This window comes from Heliangelus exortis, chromosome 5, assembly GCF_036169615.1.
Source record: "Heliangelus exortis chromosome 5, bHelExo1.hap1, whole genome shotgun sequence".
Lineage (NCBI taxonomy): Eukaryota > Metazoa > Chordata > Aves > Apodiformes > Trochilidae > Heliangelus > Heliangelus exortis.
The window spans coordinates 36,797,472-36,822,408 of record NC_092426.1 but is presented as its reverse complement, the minus strand read 5'-3'; the positions used below and the strand labels follow the sequence as shown (position 1 = coordinate 36,822,408).

The 24,937-nt window shown below is 40.2% G+C and overlaps 1 protein-coding gene across 1 annotated transcript in view; it reads right to left on the bottom strand.

The window, feature by feature from the left end:
• Positions 1 to 459: 459 nt before the first annotated feature.
• The window catches only part of LOC139796529 (cytosolic phospholipase A2 epsilon-like), a 35,171-nt gene continuing 10,693 nt past the window's right edge, over positions 460 to 24,937 (bottom strand). Inside the window, exons 5-21 of the mRNA XM_071744685.1 lie at positions 23,150 to 23,281; positions 22,487 to 22,527; positions 15,645 to 15,687; positions 15,019 to 15,082; positions 13,570 to 13,712; positions 13,334 to 13,423; positions 12,579 to 12,616; positions 10,990 to 11,125; positions 8,961 to 9,097; positions 7,518 to 7,740; positions 6,501 to 6,615; positions 5,667 to 5,804; positions 5,282 to 5,389; positions 4,345 to 4,536; positions 3,087 to 3,256; positions 1,850 to 2,036; positions 460 to 1,033 (exon numbers count right to left, since the gene is read on the bottom strand). Of these exons, the coding sequence (XP_071600786.1) occupies positions 783 to 1,033; positions 1,850 to 2,036; positions 3,087 to 3,256; positions 4,345 to 4,536; positions 5,282 to 5,389; positions 5,667 to 5,804; positions 6,501 to 6,615; positions 7,518 to 7,740; positions 8,961 to 9,097; positions 10,990 to 11,125; positions 12,579 to 12,616; positions 13,334 to 13,423; positions 13,570 to 13,712; positions 15,019 to 15,082; positions 15,645 to 15,687; positions 22,487 to 22,527; positions 23,150 to 23,281 (2,208 nt within the window). The 3' untranslated portion in view covers positions 460 to 782. The remainder of the gene's footprint in view (positions 1,034 to 1,849; positions 2,037 to 3,086; positions 3,257 to 4,344; positions 4,537 to 5,281; positions 5,390 to 5,666; positions 5,805 to 6,500; positions 6,616 to 7,517; positions 7,741 to 8,960; positions 9,098 to 10,989; positions 11,126 to 12,578; positions 12,617 to 13,333; positions 13,424 to 13,569; positions 13,713 to 15,018; positions 15,083 to 15,644; positions 15,688 to 22,486; positions 22,528 to 23,149; positions 23,282 to 24,937) is intronic.

Sequence of the window (24,937 nt, the reverse complement as noted above, 5' to 3'; positions counted from 1 at the left end):
CACTGTTTGCTCACCTCGGGCCTGTTGTCCACCAAGAACCCCCAGGCCTCTTTGCACAAAGCTGCTCTCTAGCAAAGTGGATCTGAAGTGCACTCCTGTTATGTGTTCCAAGACATACACTTGTCCACACTGGTTTTCATAAAGTTTCTGACTGGCCACTCCTCCAGTCTAAGTCATCCTGGAGGGTGGCTTTCCCTTCTGGGGTGTCAACCTTTCCCCCCATCTTGGTTTCATCAGTGAACTTCATCAGGGTGTTCTTGATCTCAAGATCCAGGTCACTTATGAAGATGTTAAACAGCATCAGGCCCAATATCAAACCCTGGGAGACTCCACTTGTGACCAGCTGCCACCCTTAGTAATTAAGACAGGCAAGACCAACACAATGAATTAGCTATTTACCAGAAAAATTCCAGTTCAAGAGCTTGCTGCTCAGCCAGACAGGAAAGAAACATATAAATGCAGGTTTGATTCACATTTTAATGTGTGACAATGTTTCATTAATATCTTCCACAACACTAAATTAATTTATACAGAATACAGGTATCAAATCATAAAGTAACAAAACTAAACACAAATTTGCTGCTTTGAAGTTTGTTTTGGATTAAACCACAGGTAAATTCCAGTATATTTGTCTGAATGGTCACTTAAATAAGATTAATTGGAGTCCAGCATGCTCTCAGGATGATGCAGTTTACACTGTAAGGCATAAATACCAAGGGACACTGCCAAGCATCAACCACCTTGATCAAATCACCATCAAATCACACCAGGTAACAGACAACTCAAAAAATACCACGGGGAAGGTTAAAGGTGGGAGGTGCTGACTGATGGTTCCTCTGCTTCCTCCGTGCCACTGCCAAGCGTAAGGCCTCAATTATCAGCTTCTCATTATTCAGGACATTGTAATCAGTGAGTTTCACCAGCTTGTCAAAATTCTCTTCACTGAAACAAACCTCCCTCGTTGTAAATGGGGAGAGGATACTGGAGACATCAACTTTGCCTTCAGCCATCTCTTCAGGAGTCCTTTCCACACCTGAGGGACAAACCACAAGGAGACACCAATTGGGTTTTACTGTGATATGTGGCTCATCTCAGTAATTATAAGTAGAAAAGGGGGATTTGGAGGGAAATATGTGATTTCTCAGAGGAACTTTCAAGTACTCCAGTAGCACAGTATTCTGGATCAAGCCTCCATCCAAAAAGGATACAAACCCAAGCAGCTGGGAATGAGAACAACATGGACTATCAGCAGCTCTTGTTGGACAACATCAAGTCCTTTTTATCCACACTACAAAAGTGCAAGGAAAAGGAAACCAGAACACTCTTGTATTGGGTGAAACAACAGCCCTCCCATTGAAAGCTCAGGGGAAATTACAGCACTCAGAGAGAAGATACCAAACCCCAAGGTCTCTATCTACTCAGTCCTCAACCTGGGAGACTCCTTTTAACCATGTAAACAAACCCCAGATGAATGGGCTACCACCAAAACCTCCAGAACTTTTTATTTCCATCTTTGTTTGCCAGCAGGGGTGCCTAACAAATGTGTATTTATAGAGCATAACAGCTTGTGCTGAGGAAATGCCACCCTCTCTACATGCAATCTGGGAGTTTTAACTTCATATTATCTCTAGTAAATCCTATGGGTTAAATGCTCATTTTAATATTAAATATATTACCAAAGCTTCTTGAATTCTCACAGTTCACACATACTGACACAGACCATATTTTGGACAGTGATGAGACTAAAAACATTGGAAAGAAGGTCAGAGCTAACAGCTTAGGTATGAAATGGGGAGGACACACTAGGCAAGTGACTTTTTATTAAGGCTACCAGCCACAGAGGACTCACCAGGAGCTTTGTATTTCTTGAAGGTGTCGTTTACCAGGGGGAAAAAGAGCACTGTTGGAGTCTGTGGATTGTCAGCATCCTCAAACACATAGCACTCCTTCAAATTTTCCCTGTCTTCCTCACTTATCTCAATTTTGGGAAAGGGGATTCCTTGCCCTGAGATGTATTTTGCAATCTGATCCAGAGGCTGGATGAAAGAATAAAAATAAGATTAATACAAAGAATCAGAGCTCAAAAAAGATGCAGATAAATGGATAATTTTAAACTTCAGCAGCTAACATGCTATATTATTCTACAGCTTGGCTCTCCCTCTAAGAGGACATCAGATTTCATACAGAAACAGCCATAACCATACCAAACATTGCTGTTTATCTTATATTCTGCCTTGCTTTAGGTAAAACTAGAAAACAGCCACTTTCTTTCAGCTTGCAAATGGAGCCAAAATCCAGAGCACCAATTTTACATTTCCAATGAAAAAAATTCAGAGGGGAAAGGCATAGAAACAGCAAGAATGGAGAAAGAAGAGATTGGCCCAGACTGTTCAGTGTCATTGTCTTGGCTTCTTCGTTATTTCCCACTTCCCCAGTTTTTCTGTCCTCTGCATAGTTTGGGATTGGTTTGAGAGTGACTCCCTATTAACAGTTATTAACACATCTCATATAGAAAAAACAAAAGCAAACCAACCAAACAAACACCTCTAACAACTATAGGTACCATAAACCCATGTTTGTTTTTATATTATCATCATTATGTATGAAAGACTAGATTTATTATTTTTCATTATTAAATAAGTCTGGCATCAGAGAGTGCACTTCCCTAAGTCTAATATGAAATAAACAGGCCCAGGGACACCCAGGTTTTCCCACTAAATCTGTTAAAATACTCTCAGGACTTCAATTGCCTCTGAAGCTTGTTCAGTTCAAGAATAACCAAGCACAGTATCAGAGCAGCTCCAGAACTTTCCTCAGTCACCTCTTCAAAACCCACTGCAGTGAAGACCTGGATGATTTAAAATACCTATATCCAGCACTGTCTGCTAATATTCTTCTTAATTACTGAGAAATAAATCACCTAATAATTTATTATTATATCATTTATAAGTTAGATTTTCCCTTAACAGTATTGGAAAGTTAGCTGGTTTAACTAGGAAGTGCTAGAGAGCACTTTCCTTCATGAAAATAAAAGGAAAAAAGGAAAAAAATGAAGGAAAAAAAATCTCTGCTTTGCCTTTTCTTACCAGTGTCTGGGACCCTCCACTGTAATTTAAATGCAGGATGACATCCACCTCCCTCTGAGACCTCAGAAGTGGTGGGTAGCTGGTGTTGATGAAAAACCCAGTATCAACCAGGGAGAGGTCATCATCTGCTGTTTCCATCAGTTTATTTGGGAAGGAGTCTATCACTGTGTCTGAAATACAAATTAAAAAAAAACAAAACAAGATTGGCTGCTCCTCTGCAGAAAGTTGAGAGGGAAGAATGGAGATTTACACCACTGATTTCCAGAAGCAAATGGCACACTACAGCTTTTCCCTTCTTTCATTCCTGTACAGCTCAAGCAGCTTTGGGCCTAAAGGGGAGATTTCTCTTGCCTCCTCAGGCTGAGCTCACCTTGCCCACTGGAACACAACAAAATTTAATTTCACTGCTCAGACCCCACCTCCACCCCACACACAAAAAAAAAAAAAAAAAAAAAAAAAAAAGAAAAAAAAAAGAAAACATAGAAAAAATTTTAAAAGAAAAAAAAAGAAGAAAAACAAAAAGGAAAAAAAAGGAAAAGATGAAAAAGAAAACAAAAAGAAAAATAGAAAGAGAGAAAGAAGTAAAAAAGGAAAAAGAAGGAAAAAGAAGAAAAAGGAGAAAAAGGAGAAAAAGGAGAAAAAGGAGAAAAAGGAGAAAAAGGAGAAAAAGGAGAAAAAGGAGAAAAAGGAGAAAAAGGAGAAAAAGGAGAAAAAGGAGAAAAAGGAGAAAAAGGAGAAAAAGGAGAAAAAGGAGAAAAAGGAGGAAAAAGGAGGAAAAAAGGAGAAAAAAAGGAGAAAAAAAGGAGAAAAAAAGGAGAAAAAAAAGAAAAAAGGAAAAAAAAGGAAAAAAGAAAAAAAGGAAAAAGAAAAAAGAAAAAAGGAGAAAAAAAGAAGAAAAAAGAAAAGGGAAAAAAGAAAAAAGAAAGAAAGAGAAAAAAGAAAAAAGAAGAAAAGAAGGAAATAAAGGGAAGAAGAAAAAAGAAGAAAAAAAGAAGAAAAAATAAAAAAGAAAAAAGGAAAAAAGAAGAAGAAAAAAAAAAAAAAAGGGAAAAAAGAAGAGGAAAAAAAAAAAAAGAAAAAACCCCCAAACAAACAAAGCATTTCAAATCTGGCTTCCAAATCTTCTATTTGGGGAAAGGAGAAGGAGAATTTCAGACAAAATTAGTCACGTCTCTTCTTCTTTACTGGAAATCCTAAATAGTTTCCTAAGCCTAAACCTCCTCAAAATGTTACTGAAAACCATTCTGTGTTACTGTGCCTTTCCAGGTAGAAAATCCTCCACTCTCCAAGTATTTGCTGTGCATCTGGAAGCCTCTGATAAAATTGGGATACTGAGCAATGGTCGGGCGCCCCGTGAGGACATCTCTCAGAACAGAGGAGAAGACACTGGAGGGAGTGAAGAGACAGGTGTCTACCTCATAGGGATTCATGGACAGAAAGGGTTCTTCAGCTGTGAGAAGGAAAGAAGAAGTTTGGAGTTTAGGAGAGCTTTACAAAACGATCAATTTTTTTTTTTCTTTAAATGGAATAACTCCTAAGCAGAGTTGTCACCCTGTTCCACCCCGATGGTAAATCGAACATAGTCCTGATCCCTTAAGATCTGTGCCACCAAATCAAATTATAAATGATAAATGACAGCAACCTGCAGGCAGTGAGGACCAACTCCCACCCTTGGCTTCCTTGAGTGGTGCCCTGTGTGGTGCAGGGGACAGCTGAGTCCCAAATCATACAGAAAGGGAACACAAGCCTTTTAACAGGACTCTCTCAGGAAGCATGGGAACAAAAAGTCAGCACAGCTTCCCTGTGCAATTAACAGCAAGAACAAACTTTCTCCATGGGCATTTTAGTGGAGAAGTCAGACAAGACCTGCAAGAGGTGTTCCCTCCACTGACAGTATTATTGTCCAAGCAGGACCATATCCTAACTTAACAATCTTAAGATTTGTTCTTAATACAATATTTTTACATGTCTGCTGAAGACTGCTTTCAGTGTCTGGATGTGGCACATCTTGACCAAAGCTTTGCCAAAGAAGCACAGTTTAGTCCCTCTAAATCAAGCAGAAAAGTTTCCTAGGTCACATATCTGCTGTGCTTCTCTCTCAGTGACCTCAACAGCAGCTCTTTCTTTAGGCATTAGATCTCTGAACAGAATATAAGCAATGTACACTGGTGGTAAAAACAAAACAGACATCTCACCAATATCTTTTACTCTGTCTCTGGTCCATCTAAACCAGAAGTCCTCTGAATCAGTAGCCAGATTCCAAACATACATCGCATCTATGGAAAATATACTACTCCACATGCCTGAAATGTGAAAGAGGGAATAGAAACTGAGTGATGGAGCAGTCCTGGAAGAATTTTAATTGATACATACCTTCTGCCCTTGCCCTTGGATACTTCCTTTCTGCTTTGGAATGCTATCTTTGTGGGCATACTCCCCAAATATTTCCTTGCTAATGCAAACCCACACTTGTCCGACCTGTTTGCTGGTGTCTACCCAAGGCTGTCCACCACAGACTGTGTGCTCACTGGTGCCAGCTGCCTCTCGGGTAGGTAACCTTCCCCTCCAGGCAATAATCACCTTGCATGTAGCAGATCCGAGTCTCTGAGAGCCTCTTCACCAGCCTTCCCATAAAGAATTCACTCCCAAAACATTCCGCCCGAATAGACGCTCCGTATTTCGGGAGACTGACTTCGTAGGGAGTGAACTCCACCCACTCTGTGGTGAGAGCAGACAGGTCAGGAGAAGGCAAAAATGTCTTAACTGCTGCTAAACAGAGGAGTATTAGAGAGCAGGACCAAATCACGAGGAAGACACCATCTAGTTCATGGCACCACTGCCCCGGGAGAACACACATCCTTTAACACAGCAATTTCCAGTGGAAATGCCCTGGTCTGAATAAAAGCAGAAGCATTCTGTGCAGATAATTTTACCCAAAAGTATGTGTTGCTCAGGTTCCCTCTTAAGGGCACCAGTGGCAAAGAGCCTGGTGTCATGTACTCAGCTGCTCACAGCAAACAAACACTGTGAGAAAATAATAGTGATTTTCCTGCCACTGGACCAAAAAATCCGAAGTTCTCCCTTTAACTGTTTAAAATAAGATCATACAGAACGATCATTTGCTACAGTTTTTGTGATGAGGATCAATTGTATGTTTGGCATGTTCAGTGGTATAAATATATTTTTTTCTTCTGGCAACATATACTACTCAAATTCTAAAAATGAAATATGCTTGGATTTTTTATTTTTTTTTTAAGCGTTAGTCACTATCACGTGAAATTTCAAAAGGTGGGGGGTTTTTTGCTATTACAATGAAGGGCTATTGTATTATTAAAGCTGATTCCCTGTTTTTTGTATTAGTTCAAATGACTTAAATTATAAAGTTGGTTTAGAAATCTAGATCATAACCATTACCTCTGAATGCCTGAGCACTATAGTTGGACTTGAGGTTGATGGCCACATAGATGGGCAATGGATTCTGACCATTTTCCACAGCCTGGCGCTGGTCTGTCAGTCTATGCTCATCTTTCTGGTTTTGATTTAAAAAAAGGTTAATGGAAGTGAAAAATAAATAATATAGAGTGAATTAGGAGCTTTATCCAGGTTCTCCTTCCCATCCTCTGCTCACTGGACTGGGCAAAGGTATATGCCATAGGGTATTCCAAACTTGGTAATATCCCACATGAAGCAGCTACACCCTATATGGGTTCTCAGATTTTCAGATATGAAGAGAGATATGAAGAGAATATAGATTCATCAAGGAAAGAAAAAAAAATAATATTCCTAGGGAGAATTATGTGGCTAAAATAAAGATAAGTTGCTTTCCTTGGATGTATCTCAAGGACAGATTTTATCATATTTATCATATTATTAATATATCATATTTTCCAAGTATATATATATGCAAGAATGTATTCTATTGCACATGGTAGCTTAAAACTTTACTGTATAAACATAAATAAGAACATAAACAATACTACTTTCAAAGTACCAACATTTCAATTACTATTTCTTTAAACTTGGTAGCATATTTAGAGAATGGTCTTTCCTGTTATTTGAATCATCTCCATGCTGTCTATAACTAAGTCACCATAATCATTTATGCTAGTGAAATAAATGACTACAAATTTTTAAGTGCCTCTTCTAGACAGAATATTTCAAGTCTAAAGTAACTACTTTATATTTCACAATATTTTTTGCTCAGGATTTTTCTTTAAGAAGAATGAACATTGCCTGCAATGCTGTGGCTCCTTCAGTTCAAGGTCAGCCTCTCTTTAAAGCAAGAGTAGTGTTTTACTAATGGATCTGAATATACAGGATTTAATCAACCACTAATTATTTGTGTTAGTAGTACTGAATGGCATCCCAGGATTTATTTTCTTCTTTATAGCTATAGAAGTTCATCAGGTTTCTGGAAAAAGGGAGTAATACCTTATCATGTAGCATGGATTCAATGACAAGCCCCCAAAGGTCTATGAAAGAAGTTTTATGTCCTTCTTTAGTCCTCTCTGTCAGATCATTGTAATAGTACTTAAGACAATCCAAAGAAAAACAGCAGATCTTGGATTTGGTTACTTGCTTCCGAGCTTCCTTGATTGCATCCTCCAGATACTTTTGGGACCAATTAGCATCTTCATACAAGTTTCCCATTGTCCTGAAGAAATGTCAGAAGAAAATAATGAAAGAGAACTCACACTGTGATTTGGCTTCAAAGAACATGTGTGCAACCTGTTTGCCTGTTTCTTAATTTATATGGGGTTCACAACTGAAAATTAAACACATCGAAATTACTCTCAGCTCAAGAGTAAACAAAACCTCTGAGCTTTCTTTGTTTTGATGACAGAAGTTTATGTTGGCTCAAAAATGGTCTGAGAAATTTAAGGGGGGAAAAAAAATCTGCTCAAGGCTATTAAATACTAAGACTCCAGATGTCTTCAGAAAATCCATTTCTTGGAAGGCAGGAAGTATTCTAGGGAAGAGTCACAACCAGTTCTCTCTACTCTCATATTTGTTGCCACTATCAGTTACTGGCTCCTACCAGCAAGAGAACTGGGCAGTTCTTGTGTCTTGGGCAGGTCCTGATGTGACCACTCATATCAGTTTCCTTAAAATCCTAACACAGACACACTCAGATCTTCACAAACATATACAGAGAATTTAAATAATTTTGGCAAATCCTAGGAGAAACGTGCCATTGAGATTTGGACTCACACAACAGCCTGACACAGTTCAATGCAAAAAAACCCAAACCCTGTCTTCACTTCCAATCAATTGTAGAAGAGTGGAGCTACCTGGAACCCACATGATTAAATAATTAATCATCTGCAATATGCTCCCTGGGAGAAGAGAGCACTAAATAGTGAGCAACCATAGCTGCAGTCTCTCCAAAGTCAGTGACTTGCCATCATTTGTTGGACTGTCTTTCACAGCATTAATTCCACTAGCCCCAAATACATCTTTTACCAGAGGGAGATGCACTCTAAATCCAAAATGGAAGTGAGAATAACCAGCAAATGGCAGGCATAAATTCTTCTTCCCATCTTTCTTCAATTTCCAGTCTAAAGTCAAATTCGTTGCATTCAGTCTAAGGTATAACTGATAAAATATGAAAAGGTAATAGAGCATTTGATGAAAATATCAGGCACAGACTATGTCAATGTGGAGACAAAAGCAGCTGATGAAAGTGATGAAGGTGATGAAGGTGATCTCTCAGTGTGCTGTTTCTTTGCTTTGGGTGGACACAGAGGAGATGGTGGGGAAAATGGGAACGCTTGTGATTTACCAAGTGCTACGTAAGCTGAGGGAGGTGTACAAACACCCCCCAGTGTTAAGCAAAGAGAATGTAAACATAAACCTTGTTTGGGTCATTCTCACCATGTGGTACCCGATAAACCACCAATGTAGGAAATGCAGTCCAAGAGATTGAGTTTCTGGAGACCCAGCAGGCTGCCGTACATCGCTGTCAGCGACCTCGTCCCTCCCCCGGTCGTCGTGATGGCCACCACTGGCACCTGTGCAACACAGCCAGGCAGGGATTAGACACAAGGAATCCTCCTCACTGCAAAAATCAGATAACAGGGCACTGGCACTGATGCAAGGAGTGATGTCACTTTGTGCAAAAAGGATGTGCCATTGCAAAAGGCTTCTGTTGCCACCACCCAACTGATGGGAGAGGCAAGGCTTATGCCCTACGCACTCAGATGGGGTGGGTGGGAGGCTGTTTACTTAACATGCAGCTGGAAATCAACCTCATCACCTTGGAATCCTTCTCAAAGTGTATTATTAGAAGCAGTCAGAGAACACTCAGGATTTGCCATGTCGGAGCAGATGAGGGATCTGTGATTCTGCCTCAAACAACGAGCAGTGTCCCGGAGGAAGGTGCAGAACCCCCTCATCAGCCAGACCTCACCATAACCAAAGCCTTCCTGGCCTCAGGCCACTAATTACTTTGTGTCCTGAAACACAACTATCATAGGTCTTCCCCCCAACCCCATGGAGAGAAGAGACATTATTCTTCTCTTAATCTTTTCATGATTTATTACACCCTTTGCTTCCATTACCATCTTGTCATGTGTTACATGCCCTATGGAAAATGGAAAATGTCTACTTATACCTCTTAAGTATTAATTTCTAATTACATCAAGCAATCTGCTGTTCTTAAGGCAACGAAGAGAGCTTGAAGAAAGTATTTATCTTATTCTTTGAAATTAAAAACACCAAAAAAAAAAAAGTCTTATTCCTACCTTAAACTCAGCGAGAAATTAAAAGTTAGGTAATTTTTCAGGATAATAGTGAGGAAAAACCTGATTATCTTAACTACAATTAGATAATTTCATAAAGTTATATTTGGGGGGTTCCATTTTAGAACCTTCTCCATTATAAATCAAAAAATTCTACTGATAATCTTTTTTCAGCCAGTTTTTTTTTTCCCTGCCAAAACCAGCACAACCAGTAAACATGTAGGCAGGAAGTTAACTACATTAGTAGGAGCACAAGAGTAATCAAATCTTTAAAAAAAAACAGCTTTGGTCTTACCATTTATTCTTCCACCTCAAACACTTTTCTGTATGTCAGGAAACATTTACACAGCTATGTGAAGATTTGCTTCCCAGCTTTCTTGACAACTGTATTTCCTACATTATTCTCTGCTCTGAAATCCTTTTTTTTTTTTTTAAATCAGAACCCTATCCACAGCACTATTTATTTTCTTTGTCAGTTAAGCAGGATTCTTGTTATTGCTGTGTTCAACAACCCTGCCAGGTGTACAAACTTATAAAACTTACAACTGAATTACAGAGGCAGGAGCAAGGGCTAAAATGATAAAACTACACTTTTAACCAGCTATTTCTTCTGTACAACTCAACAGTGCTTTAAGATTCACTCTTTTTCAGCTTGATTTTTTTATTCTAGTGGTCAATTTTCCCAATAATGCACATTTTCTGTTGCAAAAAATACCCACGGTATTTTTTTATCCAGATGTCTGTGTGAAAATTTTTGCTTCCCTTCCTCAAAATCCTGTTCCGAATGCCCTGACCACCACTTTGCCTCTGTTCCTGAGTTAAGAAACACTATTTCCCAGGCAGCACCTCCCAGCTGTTCCATGTCTGACCACTGAAAATTTTCCTCCCGTGATGCATGAGCAATAGCAAGAAGATCACAGATATACAGGAATGGTTCAAGATGAGATGTTGAGAACTTCTGGGGGGTATAAAGGCTTTATCCTGCTTTCCCTGCTCTGCTGCATGAACCAGCTACTGCTTCCCTTGCCCATCTTTTGCCCTGGGTAGCCAGGCCTGCCCCAGAACAGCAGAATTAATTAAGCTGGGTTTTTAATTTGTGGTTTTGTATAAGCCAAGCCCTGACCTCCAGAGAGGAGTTGCTACCAGACACTGTATTGGCTTGCCTCGTGTTCTTTCAGATCCTCCTCCAAATGAAGAATCTTTTTCAGGGCAGCAGCAACGTATTTCTTCCTTTTCCACAGAAATTCCTGCTCTTCTCTGCACAGGCTAAACCCCAGGCGCACATCCAGGTCTCCTAAACTGGAATAAACAAGCAGACAAACCAACAAACCTGTTACTTACACCTGATTTCAAGACCTTTAGGGCAGGTAGTCAGTGAACTCCACTGTAAAACAAGTAAAACTGTCTGTGAAAGAAGCTGTTTTCAAGTCTGCACATTGATCAAAAAGGAGCATTTCTATTGCCAGCAAGGACTACAAGTGAGGAAGAAGAGGAGTTTCCAAGATGCTTTAGAACTCTTGCTGAGGCAGGCACAAAGACAAAACACATAAGCCAGGCAAAGATCAAGAGGGGCAACTACAGGAGCAATTTTTTCTGTATTCATTCTTTTTTGTCACCTTGACATCTGGAAAACTCGAGTGATGCCACCCACCATCACCTGTTCTCAGATTTTGACATCTCACTAACAGCATTTCAAGTGGGGGTCCCAACGAGCTGTGTGATGAAGCTTGAACTGCAAAGCAAGTCCTGCAGCAACACCCCCTGCTCAGCCTCTGTCCCCTGAAATCCAGCCTTTCATCTCTGCATTGAACAGATTTCTAGAGAAGCATTTTTAAGCTTCATCCTGCAAATATTTAACAATATCCACCATTTCTTCCACATAGGCAGTCGCACTGTATTTTCTCCCTTGAGAGATGTGAAGCATAAGCCAAAAAAAAAATTTGCAGGGAAAAAGGTACAAAACTAATGAAAATGCAGCTACTGTACTGTTCCTTCAACAACACAAATACAGTTGTTACTGAGAAGAGCAGTCAAGATTGACCAAATCTCCTGAGTCACATCACCCTCTGGTGGCTGCAAACTCTACCCTGAACATTGTTTTCACCAATATTTTGCAAATATGAATGTTTCAGGAGTTAATGTTAGTAATCTCTGTTCTCCAGCAAACCTGGTATATCACAGTGTGATTTCAGAAACAGACTAAGGTCAGATTGGTTGACAACAACTTGTTGGTAAACAAACAACTTGTTTATAGGTTGATTCACATTTCTCTTGCCCTCTCTACAAATCAGTCTCTGTTAGATCCACATTTCAACATATTTTGTTACAGGCTGAGACTGAGCAGGTAGATGTTCTTCCAATGCCCTAAATTTCATTTACAGACTGCTCTGAAAACCCAGCTTGATTCCCTCCTGTGCATCACCCAGTGATAAAGACACTGTGAACCATATCAATTTTTCAGCCGTATCCCAAAACCTCATTGCACCTTATCAATTGTGAGGCTTTATTGGTATCTATGAACAGTCATAAAACAAGCTAATTTACTCTGAAGAAACCTACTGAGGCTCATAAACTCATATTGAACTGCATGATCCTGTAACTGCAGCAGGCTTGCTCTTACCTTGGGTACCACGTGAGTACAGGACAAAGCACTCACACAGCACATGTTCATCTCTCCACCTATCACAGAAAAAAACCTAGATAACCAGTTTACAGTAATCCTGGATGAGAGGACAAAAAGAAGCTGTCTTACCATTTTCTTGCTGTCAAGCACAAGTGAAAGGAATGACCCTAGAAATCCAGAAAATAAAGCTAATTACCACCACACATTTTAAACATTTCTTTCCCTCCAGCTCAGGCAACGCTGGTTTGGTAAGAGAGGAGGTTCTGAAGTGATAATTCACATGGCTAAGGACATTATTTTGGTATAATTAGCAGCAGTCTCACTCCCTGCTCTGGAATCAAACTCTCCCTTACCTAACAAGCCTGTCTGCTCAGAGCAGTGTGCCACGAGCTTGCATATTCACCAGCTCACTGTGTGCACACACTTAAAAGAAGCAAAAAGAATTGGACAAGTTAGTTATTAAAAAATAAGAAAAAAAAATACATACAAAAGTACTCTCAATATCAATATTTTGACAAGCTAAAATCCGAATTAAGGTCTAATTCTGGATTATTTGGGGTTTTCAATTACTAACCATTCTGGAATTACCCCAATACCCAAAAAGAAACTTTGGAATGCATGTGCATGTGACAGTCATTTCTGTTCCTTGGAACACTTAATTCTAATTATAGGATGCAGGTTCACAATGATTTTCATATTCTTATAATTTTTGTTAACCCCTGCATTCCTTATAAGTGACGATGACAATCTTAATCTTTTTAACATTTTCTATAAATAGCTTTACAATTTTACACAGTTATCTTGTTCACCTGGTAATTATTTCTAGACAGATAATATTAAGCACATTTTGAAAATATTTACTTCAAAAGGGTCACAGCACTCACCTCTTCCAATATTATTTCCTTCTGCAGAGGCAATGAATTCAGTGGGAATGAAAGGACTGCAGGGCTCTCTGTTTGGTCTTCATCTCCCAGCTGAAACCATGTCAAAAGTGGTAGGGACAAGCACATGAAAACTCATCTCTAGAATTTCTTCTAAAAGCACTAGTTCAGTTCACCTTTTACGTTGATTTCTTTTAATTTCACTGAGATTAATGGTAATATACAGAAAGGGAACAAACCTCTTCTGGTAAGATGATATCCAGTCTTGTCTGGTCATTGATGACACAGTGAAATACCAGGATCTTAAGGCTGGGCTCAGAATCCAGCAAAACCTTCTGGCTTCCTTCATGGGATCCTTTCACTGTAAATGTAAGCTCCTGGTCTAAATACAGAGGCAGGGAAGAAAGAGATTTTTAATTATTCCCAGCCTCACACATTTTTTGTCCAATTCTGCTTACATCACTATGATTACATAGACTTTGGTTGGCCAAAAGATATTGAAAACTTATATAAACCACCTTGTTGGATCTATATAAATCATTATTAAAGAGAAATATTAATATTTTAATATTTTTTCAATCCTCTAGCATGTTACTTGGTAGGGGCTCTGAACAAATAGACCAACTCAAGATATAGATTTAAAGGACTATCAGTTTAAAGGCATTTTTGATTACTCACATTAAATGACAGCATCATTTATTTGATGTCAGCTTGTGCTGGTCCCTTGTGTACATTTTATTATATGTTGTGTCTGCTACAATAAGCAAATGATTCAAACTCAAAAATCAAGCAGACTACTTGCCAAGAATGCTCATGTCACCAGCACTGAATCAACCCAGTGACTCCAAGGTTGTGTTCCTTATACAGAAAAGCCTTTATGTTTAAAAAAAGATCATATACTCTTCTGTAAAAGCAGGGCCAAGAGATACAGAATTTTAGGTCACTAAACTTTCCTCCTCATGCTACATTTCAGTCTGAAACTTCCTATAATGCAACTCAGCCATTATGTAATTTTTTTCCTAAATATCAATTTTCCATTCATGAATTGTCACAAAACAGCTACAGGTTTCTTGAGTTTTGCCCCAGGACTATCTGCACACAATCTGCTGCTTGCTTGAATTAACTTAAAGACTAATGAAAAGTCTTGCCATATTTATTAGATGTTTACTAGAGCTACAATTTACAGTCAAAGGCCTGATTTGGTGGTGGTTCATACCCCTTTGATACAACTTTACATTAAAACTTAAAAGCTTACTATTTTTGCTCAGCAACCCCAAAAAATCTCTTTCAGAACCCTAAGTGTGCAGAAACACTGTACATACTCAAATCCCCATTAAACATACAGAAGGTTTCTACATATTAATTCAATAAGACAATTCTAAAAGAAGCTCCAACTTAGTTGAAAAATTTCATGATGAACAACCAATAAAGAAAGAGAATATTTTTCCTAAGTTCTGTATTTTGATCTATATGCTCTATGCTTGCATAAATCTAAAATTTGCCTCAGAAAATCAGCTTAATCTGAATTTTGACAGATCCAATCTTTCTGCAAGGTGGGTCCTGCTGAAGCTAAGGATTATGTGACACAGCCAGAGCCACATGCCTAACAGATTATTAATTTTTCAACATCTGCTCCAACAACTGAATCACAACACAAAAACAATAGGTTAATGAAGCAATAACCTCACTTGTGGATTGCTGCTTCAGCTTCCCCGTATCCACTCTGACCTCCACATAGGAAACCTCCCGTGCCTGCAGCAAGAGAGGGGAAAAAGTGCAAATGTCATTGCAAGTGACTCAGACTGTTCTCAGCCCCCTCCTCCAGTTGTTTTAATGAGCAACAAAATTATTACTAATTACTGGGCCTTCAGATAACATGAGGGCAATGGTGACAAGGGATTTTTCCTAAGTTTGAAAGAGGAACAATTCATGAGCTGCTTAAAAGTGGAGGGAGAGTTAAGAGAACAAGATGTGACCTATTGAAAATAAGAGGTTTGCTGAGATGTGGGCCTCAGGTATTTATCACTTTCTTCATTAAGTCCTGATAGTCCTGGGTGTAACGTGGAGATAATGGGTAAGAAATTCAAGTTTATAGAGAAAAGTAGGGGGCACATGCATGCTGGCAACAGCTTCACAAGAGGCCTTGGCTGCAGATGGCACAGTGATAGGAAAAGAGGGATCCATAGTGCCAACAACAGATCCTTTTTCTCAGTGGGACAGTGTGGCTGATGGGACACAGCTCAAAGCTTCCAGAGTGGAAAATATGAAGACTTGTTATGCAGACAAGGAAAAGATTGTAGGAAATATACATTACCACTAATACTCCATTGGTAATAATGCTATCAGGATAGTCCATGCTGAAAAATAAAAGGGAAAGTAAAATGTTACGTGTGGGACAACTCAGATAAATATTTAAGTCAATGAGTTAACACCTTACACTTTTTGCCCCAACAACTTTGATATTTCTGACTTTATCATTCTCACTCAATAATATTTTAAAGCTCTTATCAAGCACAGTTCTAGATGATGACATGAGTTGCAAGTTCTTCCATCCACTACCAATAGGATATGAAGTTTGGCTTTTATTCCTGTAGTTTTTCATACTTGCTTTTGTTAACCATGTGATTATTTTGGGTGATCTGTGCCAAACTGAGTTTGAGGAGAGCTGGAGGCTGTTACATCCATTTTGATTGTTTTGAGCATTAGGCAGCTCAACCCACAGTTTTCTGCTAAAAAAAACCCCAATACATTCATCTAGATTTCCAGCTTTCCAAAAGTTACCATGACAGTGGAAGAAATTGAGCTCACCTTTATAAAGTGATTTGCAAGACCCCCATGATTTTAGTTTGTGTAGATGTGTTTCCACTTACCCACCTAGGGGCAGAAGTGTACTTCAGACACCAATTTTTGTGTTCTTAAATATTTTTCCCTCAGAAAAATCAGGCAATGGCTCATTAAGGATACCTTGTTATTTGCCATTTCATTAAATTGCAGATGTAAACTCAAGGAGTAACTCAGTAACCCAGATTAGTCCAAAGGAAATGCACACACATATATAACACAGATGTATAGAAACACACATATAACTGCTGCAGTTTCTTCACACTTCAAGCTATAGATTACACACTCTCACATAGGTACCCAGTTGAGATGTGCATTACACCTCAGCTGAAACCAGGCAATATCTGACCCTTTAAAATAAGACAAATTACATGTATTTTAAGAGAAGGTTTATCACAACTGTTAGATTTCAGAGTAAACACACACGAGAATTTTACTTAAGAATTCTGTAGGATCTTTTTTTGAAAGAATATTTTTAAAGAGTTCAAAGAACACTGGTCAGGAATGGGTAAAAATCAATCAGTGTTTCTATCTGCATGCAGGGAAATGGGTTTACATACCACTCAGGCTTTGATTCAGACACAAACTTTTGCACTTAATTACTATTTTGCCATCAAATAGCTGGAATGTTACGTCGCATACAGTGTCACTACCCTCAAATACTTTATTAAAAAAATTAAGGAAAGCAGAGAAAGAGCATGGTAGAGATTAAAAGACCTCAGCCTGCATAACCTAGTGAAAAGAAGGTGGAAAGATGGGAAGAGATCTCTTCATGGAAATAAATATCCAGTAGAGTGTAGCATTATTTGAGGTATTGGTCTCAATAAAGTTAGGCTGATAGGGGGGGCCAAAGCAAGACCTTCAGCTAGGGTGGAAGAACCCACACAAGATTTTTAATTTTTTTTTTTAACCTGGTGATCTCCAGTTTGTTTAAGAAGAGCAGACACTCACCAGTGGAGTGAGTGTCTTTGGAGATAAGCTGTGGCTAGAAATACAGCTGAGCTGGGTGCAGAAGAGTTCTTACTACTCAAGCTCAAGTATATACTCAATACTCAGTTCTTTTGAGTATTCTGCCTATCTTTGGAGCATTAAAAAAATAATTTGCCTATCTTGGGAGATGCCTATCTTCCCAGGACTGGTTGGTGGGTTCCCCAACAGCCAACCAGACATTAGCCTGTGTTACACATATTAAATCTCCCATCCATCACAGTTTTTGGCTTTTAGCCTTTTTTAATGTAGGCATCAGTTTTACTGTGAGAACTGGGAGCATATTGTGGGCTGTAGCAGAGAAAGAGAGCAACAGAGACCCTGGGCATCCTTCTTCACTGTCTACTGAAGGGCTGCCTAAGACTGCAGTGGACTTTGAGTGCAGGGAGCATCACACTGCCACCTCCTCCTTTTCTGATCATGCCTGGCTTATAATGAAATAGGCAATATTGGATGGGAAGTTACAGTCACACAAATCCTCATAAATACAGTTAGCATTTAGAGCAGAGTACTGTGCTTCATTTCACAAGAGAATCTGGCTTTTTTGAAACCTACCTACAGGATTTTAATTCTTTCATTTCTGAGCCAGCTTCCCCTGCTTTTAGTAGCTTCCACATAATGTAAAGTTACTTTTCTGAGCTTCCCAACCTCCCAAAAGAAGTATGGGGGATGGGAACTAGTTCAATAAAGAGAAGGTTATTCCCCTCAAAGGTTCTTTGGCTGTTTTCTTTCTTGACTCTAAAACTTTTGCCTTCACTGCTCCTTCAGGCCCTGTGACTTCCTGCCACACAAATACAAACACATTTTGGCCCCAGATGGATGGAGATTCAGGCTGCTCTGAGAATTTCCTCAGCAGTGCCCAAACCAAATGGCTAGCATGGTCTGCTGGTCCCCCCACACATGGGGCAAATTTCTCAAAATAACACAGCAGAACTACAGAAAGAAAAAAAGACTTTTATTTTCTAAAAATTTTGCCATAGTTCAATAATTTATGCTTAGCTTTTATACATTTTTTTTTGTACACCTATTTACACTTATTTGTCTCAAGTGGGCTTTGTTTTAAACATCATCTTTCACATTTGAAGAAAAAGAAAAGGGAAAGGGAGATGTAAAGAAAGCTTGTGTGAGAGTGGTCCTTCATTCTTCCAAGACTCGTTTGAGATGCAACTCTTCAAGATAGGACACCTGAAAGAGAGAAAGAGGCCAAAAAGAAGATCAGCAGACCCAGCAAACACCCCCGGGGCCCTCAGACCTCTCCTTGAAAACTCAAAGTACCTTTCAGTTCATCAGAAGTCTTTGTGCCCCTCAGTATTCAGACGTGGGCTTCGTTAGAAGTCAGAGGGGAGGGGGATGTTGAGCGAGCGAAGCCACCTGGTCCAGCGGGACTCTGGCTCTGCAGCAACCCGGAGAGGCTCATTCTCATGCTGGACCCTAGCAGTGGAAACACAAGGAAGAAACCCCTCGTTACCGTTGATAATCACCAGAAAACAACAAGAAAAGCACTGAAGTAGGGCAAGTCAGCAACCTGTGTACAACGACCTTACCTTTTCTGTCACCGCTGCTCGAGGGCAGCAGCTCCCATCCCAGCTGGGCTCGTGTTACAGGCCCATAAAACACTGGGCAGGCGTTTGCAATCCCTTGGCTCAGTTGCTGGTGAAAAAAAAGGCACTTGGAGGAAGGAGCATGCCTTCCTCTCCGTGTCACTAGGCTCAAAGGTTTGGCTCTCAGTGCCCGCCACGGGTAGCAGCAGCAGCAGAGAGGTGAGGGCTTGGAGGTACTGCAGTGGTTGGTGTGAGAGTGAGACAAAACTAGAGAGGGTATTCATCTTCCAGTAGTGGAAACCAAGCTACCAAAAGAAGGTTTTCTTCCATTTTAAAGAAAAGACCATGGGAATGAATGTGGGAATCAATTTCATACACCCCTCCAGTGTATTGCAAAGGAAATTTTTACCATGTGTTTTTGTCAAAGTAGCAAACTGGACTGTAGTCAAAAAGCAAAGTTTTTGGACTGTAGTCAAAAAAGCAAATGAAAATAGAAGTGACAAAGCCACTAGTGTAGGTGCAAACCAGGAAACTTTCTTGGCCTGGGGTTGCACTTCATATGTGATATTATTCATCTGAAATTCTGGAAAGAAAGAACAGGGAAATCTTGCAATTGGTAAAAGTCTGGAATGAAGATAGAGAAGGAATGAAAAACTACTTCAGATAAATAGTGTCAGACAAAATGTGTCAGTGGAAATAATTAACTTCAGAGATAAACTTCCGTATTTACCCACAAAAAGTGTTCTCATTGTTCCCATCACACCAGATTTGTAGAAACTGCCCCCCATGGTGAGTTGTACTTCTTGTTACCACTGTGGTTGGTTCTCCCCCTCTGAACATTCTCTCTCATCCCTGTCCACACCTCTCCCATCCAGTAATGCTAAAAACCCTTGCCAAAACCTGCTAAACTTGTTCAACACAGGAGATACTGGTTTGATCAATAGCTTTCTGGTGACCCATCTCAGCTGCTTCTGTTCAGTATTTCCGACCTTGTCAGGGCTCTTCAGTTTATCCTCTGTAATGTGGGGCATTGTATCCAATTTTAATGCACAAACCCTTTCATTAATTACTCCTTATATCACACTTCCTCTGTTGAGGGCAAAAAAAACCCCAACATCCTACCAAGATCACAATATTTAACCGAGTCCCACGTGCTAACACCTTTATTCCAGACTCATCTGATGGCCAGAACAGCACTGACTGCAACACATATGCATGAATGAAAATGAGGGATAGTAAGAAAAATGTCCATCTCCCATGCAACAAAATGTCCATTTTTCCCTGAGAAGAGTCTTCCCTTTTTTCAGTCCTGCTGACACCTCACAGGGACATCCCCTGCCTTATGACACAGAAGTTTCTTCCCTTTGTGTGTGAAATTCTTCAGACCACAACTATTATTGGTCTGTGTGACCACATTGGTCACCCAGGTACTACACAAGGAATGAAAAAAGTGGATCAGATGTGTTCTTGCTGTGGCAACTGAGCCATGACCATGATTCTTTTTTAATACTCCTCCTTGGGGCTGCTAAGGGTCATTTTTAATTTTATAGTCCCAACCATCATCTTCCAACCTGTAGAATTCTTACTCAGACAGCATGTGCAGAAATTGCTAAATTTCTGAACTGATCTGTTGAACATGTGTCCAGGAAAAAGCAACTGGCTGCAAGGTCCAAGAGAAGAGTTTGACACAGAACCAGTGCCACATTCTCCAAGATGAATTCCACCCTCCATCACAATACACAAATCTACTCATGCACAACACCCAAGTTGATAACAACCTGCCTGGATGTCCCTCATCAAACAAGAGGATTATCTAGGGTATGATTCTGTGTACCAGCTCCACAAGCCATCCCCTGACTTGCAGAAGAAGGAAGACTGTAGAGAAGCCATTTGGAAGATACACCAGAGCTCCCTTCCTCATGGCTATTACTGATTCATGACACTCCTCAGCTGTGATAGGAACCCTCTGTCTGCTGCTGCTGGGCCTTCAGTCAGTCTTGTGCCCAGTAAAGAGCACACAGTCTGCCCTGCTGAGTTGCCATGAGTTAGAATTGGAGATGATTTTGGGACTGCTTTATCTCTGATGGGGTTTTTTTGTTTTTTGTTGGGTTTTTTTTTGGCTGTGAACACAGAGATCTTTTCTTCTCCCATCATAACACTAAGATACTGCCCTTTCTCCAGCAAGTCCCAGTTTCCCCTTCTGTCAGAAATAAACACATTATTCAAAATCTCCAACAGCATCTCCTGACAGGCCTCCTAAAAGGCCCTGAATGCCCTGAGAAGGCACCTTTTCCTCTCCAAGATTACTTTAACAACACTGTCAGACCAATAACGTGGACCAAACTGGTAAAGGAAATCCTTTGAAGTAAACTCTTCAGAGTGATAAAGCATATTATGGGCACAAACTATAACACCCATGATCCTGGATCATACCCCCTTGTCAGCTAGAGAGAGAGGCTCTGGGATTTCTTCACAGGATGATGCAAGCACTTCCCCTGAACAGTCAAACTCCACCAACACCTTCTGAGACTACCCAGTGAAACTCATTCTGTTACACCAGTTTTCCTTGTTCCTCAGCCTCCCACAGTGATCTTAGCTCCCTTCTTATCATAGAATCATAGAATTAGCTGGGTTGGAAGGGACCTCAGAGATCATCAAGTCCAACCCTTGACCCACCGGTGCGGTTCCCAGCCCATGGCACTGAGTGCCACATCCAGGCTCTTTTTAAATGTCTCTAGGGATGAAGAATCCACCACCTCACCGGGCAGTCCATTCCATTGCCTGATCACCCTCTCTGTAAAAAAATTCTTTCTGATATCCAGCCTAAATCTCCCCTGGCACAACTTAAGACTGTGTCCTCTTGTCTTGTTGAAAGTTTTCTGGGAAAAGAGACCAACTCCCACCTGGCTCCAACCTCCTTTCAGGGAGCTGTAGAGAGTGATGAGGTCTCCCCTGAGCCTCCTCTTCTCCAGCCTCAACACCCCCAGCTCCCTCAGCCCTTCCTCACAGGACTTGTGCTGGATCCCTTCACAGCCTCCTTGCTCTTCTCTGGACCTGCTCCAGCACCTCAATCTCCTTCCTGAGCTGAGGGGCCCAGAACTGGACACAGGACTCAAGCTGTGGCCTCCCCAGGGCTGAGCACAGGGGCAGAATCCCTTCCCTGGACCTGCTGGCCACGCTGTTCCTGAGCCAGCCCAGGATGCCATTGGCCTTCTTGGCCACCTGGGCACACTGCTGGCTCCTGTTCAGCTTCCTGGCAATCCAGACTCCCAGGTCCCTTTCTGCCACTCTGTGCCCAGCCTGGAGCTCCCCATGGGGTTGTTGTGGCCAAAGTACAGTATATTCTCCATACAGTATATTTAGTATTTAGTTCCTCTCTTGCCAGAACCAATACTCAAGAGTATCACAGCTCAGGAGGTGTAGCCAGGTGAGCTGAACAAATTATTTTGTCATGCTGTGGATTTGAAGAGTCAGATTCCCCAAGAAGGGGGGGGCATAAGACATTTAGGCTTGACAATCCTTCTAAGGGTGAAAACTTCCTGAATATTGGAATTGTACTCATACAGGAAGAAATTGGTGCCCAAGAGGCAGCAGTCAAATAGGGCAAATAAGACCTTTTAGATATTTAAAATGTGAAATATATACATTCTGAAATTTTGAATTAAAATATCTAGATACTGCTTTCAGAGACTGGAGGTTTAAGAAGCACTGTCACATATGAACTATGTTTCAAGCCTATTTTGATACTAAATACAACAGCTTATATAGAATTTAGGATTCTACTCACGTGTTCTGCAATGTGAACTCCACCTCCAGCTCCTCACGTGCCTGAAGAGAGTGGAAAAATAAATACATGGAATAAATAATACATACAAAAAAATAAATACATGGAATAAATACAAGAATATTACATTTTTTTTCTTCATGGGTTTCATCCTACCCATTACACATAATTAGTAAAATATATATTTAGAATAACACTTTGGAAAATTCACGCAACATAAGAATAATTTGAAAAAAAAACCCTGCAGTGCCAACTGAAAATACTGAATTTTAAGATACTGAAAAAGCAGTGGCTAAAGCTAGGGTTTTGAAATCTAAATGCCATTTAAGTAAGAATTGCTATTCTACTAAAACAGCCATTTTTCAGTTTTTCCAACACAGAAAGAATGAGCTACTGCAATATGTGAAAATACAAAACTTATACCAACAAACACACCAGAAAACTTCAGAATTAAGGCACTGGGTAATGAGTTCTAGATGGTTCCATCCTAGATTTTTAGCATTGGGATTTGTTCTTAACAAAAAATATCATCCAAAGGGATCAATCCAAAGGGATTACATCAATAATATCAATCCAAAGGGATTTTAAGATTTTTACCTATAATGAAACACTGTAAAAAGCTTTCTTTAGAAGGAAGAGTTTGTTCTCAGCAGTTCCATTGCTCACCTGTGGATTCAGCTGAAACTTCACTCGAACAGTACGACCTACAGTGAGTTTATCTATGTCAAAGAGAACTGTGCAGAGTTCATCATCCCTGGTGACTGTGTCTTCATCACAGACCTTCAGCTCCAGCACATTCTGCAAAAAGAGATTAAGAGCATCGTGGACTCAGTTCTCTAGCTAAGAGCTCCATAAGGCAGCAAAGATCTCAAGACTGGGTTTTTCTCCCTCCCCAATCCATCCAGAAGGAAAAAGGAAAAAGAGAAACAGAAAAGAGAAAGAGAACTGTGCAGAGTTCATCATCCCTGGTGACTGTGTCTTCATCACAGACCTTCAGCTCCAGCACATTCTGCAAAAAGAGATTAAGAGCATCGTGGACTTAATTCTCTAGCTAAGAGCTCCATAAGGCAGGAAAGATCTCAAGACTGGGTTTTTCTCCCTCCCCAATCCATCCAGAAGGAAAAAGGAAAAAGAGAAACAGAAAAGAGAAAGAGAACTGTGCAGAGTTCATCATCCCTGGTGACTGTGTCTTCATCACAGACCTTCAGCTCCAGCACATTCTGCAAAAAGAGATTAAGAGCATCGTGGACTTAATTCTCTAGCTAAGAGCTCCATAAGGCAGGAAAGATCTCAAGACTGGGTTTTTCTCCCTCCCCAATCCATCCAGAAGGAAAAAGGAAAAAGAGAAACAGAAAAGAGAAAGAGAACTGTGCAGAGTTCATCATCCCTGGTGACTGTGTCTTCATCACAGACCTTCAGCTCCAGCACATTCTGCAAAAAGAGATTAAGAGCATCGTGGACTCAGTTCTCTAGCTAAGAGCTCCATAAGGCAGCAAAGATCTCAAGACTGGGTTTTTCTCCCTCCCCAGTCCATCCAGAAGGAAAAAGGAAAAAGAGAAACAGAAAAGAGGAAGAGAAAGAGAACTGTGCAGAGTTCATCATCCCTGGTGACTGTGTCTTCATCACAGACCTTCAGCTCCAGCACATTCTGCAAAAAGAGATTAAGAGCATCGTGGACTCAGTTCTCTAGCTAAGAGCTCCATAAGGCAGCAAAGATCTCAAGACTGGGTTTTTCTCCCTCCCCAGTCCATCCAGAAGGAAAAAGGAAAAAGAGAAACAGAAAAGAGGAAGAGATTTGGGAGCATTTCACTTCATATTGCTGATAACACAAAGAAGGAGGTTTGTCTGCCTCAGGGAATGAAATCAGGTCATGCAGAACATCCATAAATTTGTCACAGATAACTGTATTAAATGGTTTTATATTTATTTTATGACCTTTGCCTTTAACAGGCACATAAAAATGTTTAAAGGATTTCCTCTCCACAGCAACTAGAAGCAACTGATCTTATTGTTATTTTTATGTGATCTTTGTCTTGGGTCTCACTTCTCTATGTCAAAATGGGGAATGGGTCATGTTCTGCAGTTCATTTAATTGCTTCTCAGTGCTTCAGTATAGTACATGTTTAAGTAACAAGCAGCTGGAAAAGCACAATACCAAGCAGGATGTAAGCAACAAAGTTGGGTTTTTTCCCAGAATCTTTAACACCTCCAGTATCTGGGAACTATCTGACTACCTGCAGATAATAAATATGTAATAAATATGTAAGGGGTGAGTGCCAGGAGGACAGAGTAAAGCTTTTCTCAGGGGTGACCAACAACAGGACAAGGGGCAGTGCTTATAAACTGGAGCATAGGTGGTTCCATATAAATATTAGGAAGAATTTTTTCAGTGTGAGGGTGACAGAGCACTGGCACAGGCTGCCCAGGGAGGTTGTGGAGTCTCCTTCCCTGGAG